An 8990-nucleotide genomic window follows, 5' to 3' on the forward strand; every position below is an offset into this window, starting at 1 on the left:
ACGTATGATAATCCCACTATATAAAAAAAATTTCATATTTGGACACACTGTAAATATCCCATACACCTTTTTCTAGCTTTGGTACAATCTTCTAGTCTTTTTTACCATTTGAGCTGATGTACCTAGTACATTTCTCAACTGTGAGGTCAATTAAATCGATCAGTCAATAACGTTGAACTTCCTTTAAGACTCCCAACACACCTTCATTCAAGGATCACCATATATGAACACACACTGAATGAAAGATATTAACCTGAGGAAGTGAACTTCACTAGAAGGAAAAGTTCACAAAGATGAATTCAGAATAAAATCAATGGAAACCGGATAAATACCCGACGGGACAAGTATATTCTTCCAGATGAGTGTTGGTTATAGCTGTGTTAAGAGGCCACCAACACTTCTGACCTAACATGGGGTCATTGCAAGGTCGCGAGGCCTGTTCACTAATTTTTATTCCCCAGGAGAAGATTTAAACCACAACACGAACCCTGGAATAGCTCAACATTGCAAAAACAAAAGAGACAGGGACGCCTGCTTTAGAAATGCTTCAATGTCACCCCGTGTTAGCTCCCGGCTACATGCTAACCGGCCAGAGCTTCCGTATCCAAAGTTTTTAAATATCATTGGGATATTAGCGTAAAGCGGCAGTCCTACCCGAATAACCGGTCCGTGTCCGAGCCAGGCTTCGGAACCCTGCGGTTGATACACGGGAAAGGGCTCGGAACATGGTGCCGAACGACAGATGCTAACCGTCCTGCGTGTAAAAAGGGAGACTGTGGACGGACAGACACGATGAGGAAGCCAATCGTCACGTGACTCACGGAAAAAGCCGAACGCTGAAAGATGACGGCCTGACGTCATGTAATCATCTTCTTCTTTGTTAGATTGGCGGATTGCAAACAATTTTTAGCTACATACCGCCACCTACTGCACATGAGTGTGTAGCTCTATAGTTCAACCTAATACATTCAATTTATTTTTATTTTTGTGTTATGTAAAAATAAAAACAATGCTTTATTTATAACCAAATTTTCCTCCCTATCTCCATCTTTCCCTGAAATTCCTTTAATAGTCCATTCTCCCCCTTTTTCCATAATTACTTCTCTCATCCTCTCTCTTTCAGTTTCATATTTAATGCAATCCATCAAAACATGATCCATATTTTCTTTTCTTTCACAACCCTTGCACATAAATCATTATTTCTCTTCCCTAGTACAGAACTCTGGAACCAGAAGACCTGAGTGGTCTGAGAGGTTGATACACCGACAACAAATCTGTTATGTATTGAGGTGCTGATCCAAGGGTGTGACTTTGTAATGAAAGTTGGTGGGGACACTATAAGGCAGAGGTCTACATTTAGTTCTAGTTCATCTGATAATTTTCATAACAACCTAGCCAGAACCAATCAAAATTACCACCACAAGAAATAAAGCTGAACAGTTAATATCATTTTTGTTTTGTTTTTGGTCAGCCTCACTCATAATTTCATATTTGTATTATATGATTAAAGGCTTTGTTGTATGGCTGTGTTGAGGTGATTTTTTTTTTCTTCCTGTTACTATATCACCTCTCCAATACGGAAGAGGATTAGGGCCACTGGAAAAAAAAAAGTTAACTGATTTTTAAATTTTATTTCAGTTTAGTATGGGGGAAAAAAAGACATTTTTTCTCAGAATTCTGACTTTTTTCTTAGAATTCTGACTGAATTCTGACCATACTAAACTGAAATAAAATTTTATTCTAATCCTCTTCCATATCCCAACGATTATTTGATTGACAGAGAAAAAAAACAAAATTAAACAGGAGTCAGAGATCTTTTATTTATCAATGGATATAACCAGAGAGACCACAGAAAACTACCTCCGTTCTCTAGCCTTCAGGAGCCGTCTGAAGACCTTTCAGTTACCTCAGCTGTTTTAGAGACGCACTGTCCACACTCTTTAATCTTCCTTTGCAAGGCACACCTTAACAAAAGCCGGAATCTTGCTTTAGACCCAAACCTCCTTATCTATCACAAGCCTCCTTGCACCACAAGGGAGTTTGTAAGAACCTGCTGCCACCAGACTCTATAATAATGCACTATAACCAAAATAACTCCTGTAAAAACCACTGTGCAGCTATATTATAGTTTTTTATTTACTGACTGTGCAATATTCTGTGCAACATGCTGACTGTGCAATATATGTGAATATAATAGTCATACCACTACCTCACCATTGCTCCCTACCTACTACACTTTAACATAAAAGTAAATCCACCTGTATATAATCACTCTGGATTGCACATATTTTAATTTTTTATTTGTTATTTCTTTATTTCTTATTTTGATTTTGTTTTTCATTGTGTGCAATACATGTACAGTTGCACCTTAATCCTTATTTATCTTGATATACTGTAAATAACTGGATATACTGTATATATATTGTTTATTGTTTATTCTTAATGCACCTTTTTCCTCCTTGTTTGCACCTTCTTTGACTTCTATGCCAATATGTCACAAGTGAATTTCTCTGCTGTGAGATCAATAAAGCTCTTCTGATCTAAGAAACCGTGATGTCATACCACTGTTGTGAATTCGTATTCTCAAAGAAAAAATCTGTATTCTCAAAGAGCCGCTAAAGTTTGTGTTCCTGAAGAATAAATAACAAATTTAAACGTGAAATTTGTATTCATTAGTTATGAAAGTTGTAACTATTTAAACTATATGATTAATGTTTTGCATAAGATTTCAAATTTTATGAGTTTACAAATGCTTGTTATGCACAACTTCTGACTAATATGTACACAACTGTGCTTTTATGTACACGTTTATTTTGATACTGATCTTAGCTTATAGAAAGAATCCCAGCAGAATAAAGTTTCATGGGTTTTTCTTTTTTTTTTTTTGCAAAGCACTGTAAACGGCTCTATTTTGTGCAGTTCCGTTGTTTACCAGGAGGGGGAAGCAGAGCAGCCGCGGCGCCATCTCTACCACGAAACGTAAAAGAGAAGAAAACGCGGTGACGTCATGATGTTTACGGCTGATGGTTGTTGCTAACCAGCAGCTTCTTGTTCGGGTGGTTGGCTCTTTCCAGCTCGTAAACGCATTTAGGACGATGATGAAGAAACGTGGGATGGTTGTAGTGCCTCACAATGCTTTCACATTTCTAAGGTAAATTTTTTTTTTGTTATTTAACAAGAAGTTCTGATAGGAAGGAATTAGCAAACCGGCTACATGCCGTTGGTAAAAACAGTAAACAGCAGCCATATCCAGCAGGTATTATTGAATCTCCTGCTTCATCGCTCCATCTCTCAGTCAAACAGACATGCAAAAAGAAAACACCGCCACTCATTTAGATCACCATTATGATGTAACTTTTTTACTTGTGTGTAGTTTTCACCTTTCCATCACCACATGTCTGCAGATTTCCTTGTGAATCTGACAGTTTCTGATATTTGACCTGATGTGTGACCTTCCAGCTGAGTCGCTGAAAGTCCTGCTGGAGTGAAAATATCAGCCTGGAGCTTCATCTTCTCATTGTTGTTTAATTAAGAGTCGAAGGCTGAAAGATTAGCAGTTCAATCCTCTGATTGACGACTGACTGTTTAGATCAGGTAATAATTTGCTGCTTTGTTGGATCCTTTAGTCGTCCCCTGGTTATCTGATCGGTTCTTCCTCTTTTTATCTTTACTGATCTGATGGTGATTTTTTATTTTTTTTGCGTTATTTATTTGATTTTAGTAAGTAAAGCGTATTTTGATAACACTTTTCACACATAACAGAATCACAGTGTTCACAGTCCAACTAAAGCTACATGTAAATTCTACTTACAAGCCTGCTTATATTAAAAATGTCTTTTGTTGTTTTCTAAAACCATCAATGGAGATCATGCAGCGAGAGCAAAGTGAGAAAGGACAGCCAGAGCCCCATCTCTAGTTTTAAAATGAGTCCGAACTATGATTTATATCGCTTAAGGTCTAATAGTAACCTCATTTAACCCTATTCTTCAGATTTATCTATGCCTTAATAGAGAAAAATTAAATTAAAAGGAAATTTTTCACTTTGACATTATATAAAAATTCCTATTATGACCAGAAAGGTATCATGATATTCGCTGGTCAGCCATCAGGCCATCAAACGCTGTTAATCTGCTCCATGTAGATCCATGAAGGTCAAGATCAACGTTTTATCATTTATGCTGCTTGGATTCAAAACAGAAGTGATCTCTTCCTTTGGTCCTTTGTAGAAGTCTTTCTGCTGCATCTTGAACCGTACGGAGACAAAACGACTGTTACTGTGGTCCAAACGAGACACGGTCAAAGCGCCAACAAAAGAGATCAATTATAGTTTTATTTTTTTAAGGCCAATACCGATTTATTTCACATCAATTTAACCGATCCCCAATATTTGCTTCAGGTTTTTATTTTTTATCTATAATAAAAATAACACAAGACTCAATTTAAACCTATAATAAACTTTATAATAAATCCACCAAAACATTAACAATGGAGAGCAAACAGAGGTATTCCTGCTGAATGCACAAATGAATCGACAAACACATTCACCTATAGGTGCTTCTCTAATGAACAGCCGTTCCTAAATCCTGTTTCGGCTCCTATAATCTCAGCTTTGAAAGTTTTTCTCACATGATAAAAAATTAAGGTCCTTTTTTTCATGATGATGCTGAAAGGATGAGGAAGTATTGAAAACAGCGTGACAGAAAACTACGTTTTCAGGAATTTGTCGTTTAGGTGTAAAACTCTGGATTTATTCACATTTAGTTTTAAATGACTGTTTATTTAAAATAAATGTAATGAAAACATTAACATCGTTTAGATATTTACTCAGAATATATTGGTGTAGTTGATGAACTCAAACTTTGTATGAATACAAAAAAATGAAAATGAACTAATTATTTTGCTGCTTTGACATAATTTTGTAATTTTCCCATAAAGTGAATCTGAGTTTTTATTCACTACAAGCTGTATTCATTGAGATGATGGTTCATTTGATATTTTTAAGGTTTAAGTAAATGAGAACCTTCTGATGAGGTGACTTATTAAACTGTTTTCAGGGGACAGTGATGCCGTAGCCGAACGCAGCGTCCCCCGCCCAGGAGGGGAGAGCTTCCCTTTAAAAATGGCCACTGAACTTCATGAGACCATATTCATGGCCAAGCAGGAGCGCCACAAAAACCTGTTCCTGAACTACAAGAATTTGAACATTTTCCCCGTAGAGCTGCTAAAAGATGAAGGACTGCATTTTCTGGAGAGATTGTACATGAAGAGAAACTCGCTCACCACACTGGTATCCTCACAGAGCGCAACAATTTGGGATTAAAATGAAAAAATTATGTTGACTTCCTGTGAGATTACATCTGATTTCTGCCTCTTCCTTGTTTTCATCAGCCTGATAATCTCGCTCAGAAGCTCCCAAATCTCATTGAACTGTAAGTGGTCTTCTAAGAAGCTCTGCCATTTTTGTTTCAATGCAGTTTTCTGTTTCGTTGACTTTCTATCCTTTCAATTCCAGGTACCTCCATTCTAACAACATCGTCATTATTCCTGAAGGTAGGGCCGTAACAGTCCAAACATGTGTCCAAGGGTTTCACAGAGGTTGGATATAAAAAGTGTTTTGATTTCCAGCCATTGGAAACCTGGCGCGGCTGCAGTCGTTGGACCTGAGCAACAATGCGCTCCAGATGCTCTGTCCAGAAATCGGCCGGCTGAGGTCGCTGCGACACCTCAGACTGTCCAATAATCAACTGAAATGCCTTCCTCCAGGTGAAACCAGCCTGCCCAGAACTCCCTTTACAAAGTTTTTTACTGTAACTTGGATGAAAATCTCAGGGAACCTCCTTATTGGATTGTTCAGATTAGATTAGATTACATGAGGTTTATTGATCTCACAGCAGAGAAATTCACTGGTCACATATTGGCATAGTAATTAAAGAAGGTGCAAACAAGGAGGAAAAAGGTGCATTAAGAATAAACAATATATATACAGTATATCCAGGTATATTCATGCATTTTGCCTCATCTGTGCTGAAACGCCATCTGAGAGCTTTTCTTAGCCAGCAGGTGGCATCAGGGTTCTTTAGCTAAAATCTTAATCTCATAAGCTCCTGTTTTGCCATAATGTTTGTGTTCAGCAGGAATTGTTACCTGTCACACTATCACTTAAAAAAAAAATGGAATTTGCTCTGAGGATTGAGTTTTCATTGGTTGTAACAATTTTAATTTATTTAATTTTTTGAATGTTTGAATTTTGCACTCGAAGGACTCATTCAAGTTTTCCTCAAGCAGAAATCGGTGACCTGGTGGACCTGGAGACTTTGGACTTGGCGGTGAACCAACTGGTTTCCTTGCCGGACCGCCTGCATCGCTGCCTCTCCCTGCAGAACCTCACAGTGGACCACAACCTTCTGAGCCACGTCCCCCGGCAGCTCTGCTGGCTGCACCGCCTTAACCAGCTCTCCATGGCGGCCAACCGCCTGACCTTCCTCCCACTCGGTCAGTGCGCTGAACTCTCTGATGGGCAGCAGAGTTTAGGACATCTTTAACCTTCTGCCTCTTTTAGATCTGGGCCGATCCAGAGAGCTGCAGTTTGTGTTTGTGGATAACAACGTGGACCTGAAGGGCCTCCCCTCCTACTTATACAACAAGGTCATCGGCTGCAGCGGGTAACTAGGGCTGCAACTAACTATTGTTTTTCAAATCAATCAATGATTATTTTATCGATTGATAATCAAATAGCAAACGGTTCGTTAAAAGATTTTTTGCAAAATTGAACCAGGTTAAACTTAATCTTTTCCACTTTGAGAGTTCTGGATAAAGCACACTAATACAAGCTTTTTTATTCTAAATGCAAAATGTTTACATATTGTTTTTTACAATTTTGCTATAATTACTCCTCTAAGTGGGTCGATCTGTCAGCTAAAGGCATGTTTTAGAGTCTATTGTTAAGGATTAATTGATTACTACATAAGGTGATAATTATTTCACTAATCAATAAATCACGATTGATCTGATTGCTTCAGCCCTACGGGTAACTTTCCGAACCCAGACACTTTCTAGTTATTTCAAAGAAACGTAAACTAAATCATTTTCTATCTATCTAACTTTATTCAGCAGCGATCAGCTGACAAACCAAAGTTCCTCCTGGAGAAATCAAGTTTTCTCTTCTATGCCTTCTGCCAGCCTGAAACGAGTGAAGCTCTCCTCTCTGATATGGATGTGTATAGATGTAGTTAGCATCCACGCCCGTCTGCACGGCCTGAATTTTCTACACGCGCTCGATTTGTAACATAAAAATATGGCCCACGATTATCAGCACAAACTCGTTGCTTGTTTGTAATACTGAACAAATTATCCCACTGATATGTATTTAAGTCTAGTAGAAGTAAACAGCCGAGTGTAGAAAATGAGCCGATTCGGTCATCTGGACATCTGGACCCCCTCCAGGTTCCTGTCCAGCGCATTTCAACACCGACGCGGTTACACTGAAAGTTCTCAGAATGACATTGAAATCAGGCGGATATGCTAACTTTTAAACATCATAACGGGGCGTAGACACCAGTTTTAAAAAACATTTACCTCCTATTTGCACTTAATATACATGAGAATGCAAAAACTAGAACGCCACAGCCTTCACTGGAAGGTGAACAGATGAGCTGCCAGCACCTTTGAGGCAGGGATGAGGTGAGCAGGTTCAGAAGGATTCCCAAGCAATGAGTGTTTGTTTTTGTTTTTTTCCTGTCCAATAAAATGCAGCATCACTACTGTCTTTGCGTCGCCGCGGCGGCCAGTGAATCACAGCAACGTCTCTTTGGGTCACTGATAGGTTGCACACGAAGGGAGGATATGAACATGGGGGAAAGATTGAAGAGACAGGAGTGGACTTAATTAGCGTGGAGACAAACAAAAGAAACATGGCTGAAGCTCATAAAAGTTGCTAAATGGGAAAAGATCAGCAGAACATCTTTACATCTCCTAAACAAGTAGCTCAGAGCTGGAGACGGATCGATCCAGATACTGATTGTTTTAACAAATGCAGATATATTTAAATCTTAGAGGTGATATTTATTTTCTTCCTCCTTTTATATGATAAAAATGACAACAATAAATATTGCTTGTGATCTTAATGCATGGCTGCTGAATGCACTGATTAATTGATGCTGATACAAAAAAAAGAAATAAATCAGCCGATGTATCGCCATGTCTGCTTAGAAGATTAGAATTTTCATTAAAACTGTACGCGACATATTGACTGCTGTCAGTATGAAACAAACTCACCAGATTAATATCGAAAATATGCAGAAACTATTCAGCCAGAGCATCTCTGATCGGTCTGATGAAGGAGTCCAGCGATCCCTGTAAGGACTCTGAATTCCTCCTCCTCTAGTTTGTTCCCTTTCTCAGAAAATGATTCCTGCTTGTGAAATCAGTAGTTTTCTTTCATGTTGCGTTCTTCCTTCCTCAGGGAGCAACTATGGAATAAAACATTTTAAAAAAAAATAAAAACTGCTAAATTTGTTGGATAAAAAAAAAAAAAATGCATCCTTGGTAGAAAAGGTTCCCACAGTCTTAGCGTGTCTGCTCTAAATCTGAGCAGGTCAATTCCCAACGGAATCTTAAAATAAGATGATCAGATCATTTATTTCTTATTTTAGTATTCGACTGGCAAAGCGTCTCACTTACCTGCTCAATCCCAGAAAAATTCCACTTATTTGAAGAAAAACTGACTTGTGGAGCGATAAGTTAAACATGCTGGTTTTTCTAAAACTGAGTAAAAACCACAACAGCTCGTGAATTTCTTTGATTGATTAACACTAACGGAGCATAAAGAAGCATTTTGGTACTGAGTCAGTCAGTGAGGTTCACAGACCACAAGTAGCTTGTAAATCTCCAAATTTCTTGTGTTTACATCAGGAACAAATCTGGTTAGTGATGCACGATATAATCGGCCCCCTATCGGTATCGGCCTTAAAACTGAATATCGGACATCGGCC

The 8990-nt window shown here is 38.4% G+C and overlaps 2 protein-coding genes across 3 annotated transcripts in view; one reads left to right on the forward strand and one right to left on the reverse strand.

Moving 5' to 3' along the window:
• The window catches only part of LOC107097411 (cytochrome c oxidase subunit 5A, mitochondrial-like), a 6807-nt gene extending 5951 nt beyond the window's left edge, over positions 1-856 (reverse strand). Inside the window, exon 1 of the mRNA XM_015394545.1 lies at positions 655-856. Within this exon, the coding sequence (XP_015250031.1) occupies positions 655-727 (73 nt within the window). The 5' untranslated portion in view covers positions 728-856. The remainder of the gene's footprint in view (positions 1-654) is intronic.
• A 2153-nt stretch (positions 857-3009) lies between these two features.
• The window catches only part of lrrc28 (leucine rich repeat containing 28), an 8736-nt gene continuing 2755 nt past the window's right edge, over positions 3010-8990 (forward strand). The window contains exons 1-8 of one of the 2 annotated variants that reach the window (XM_015394539.1): positions 3013-3151; positions 3460-3594; positions 5055-5287; positions 5389-5429; positions 5513-5550; positions 5626-5763; positions 6286-6492; positions 6560-6662. In XM_015394539.1, coding sequence (XP_015250025.1) covers positions 5120-5287; positions 5389-5429; positions 5513-5550; positions 5626-5763; positions 6286-6492; positions 6560-6662 — 695 coding nt within the window. In that variant the 5' untranslated portion in view covers positions 3013-3151; positions 3460-3594; positions 5055-5119. Of the gene's footprint in view, positions 3152-3459; positions 3595-5054; positions 5288-5388; positions 5430-5512; positions 5551-5625; positions 5764-6285; positions 6493-6559; positions 6663-8990 lie in introns of both variants that reach the window. The other variant, XM_015394538.1, reaches the window with a different exon arrangement.

This window comes from Cyprinodon variegatus, unplaced genomic scaffold, assembly GCF_000732505.1.
Source record: "Cyprinodon variegatus isolate N-32 unplaced genomic scaffold, C_variegatus-1.0 Scaffold692, whole genome shotgun sequence".
In the NCBI taxonomy this organism is placed as follows: domain Eukaryota; kingdom Metazoa; phylum Chordata; class Actinopteri; order Cyprinodontiformes; family Cyprinodontidae; genus Cyprinodon; species Cyprinodon variegatus.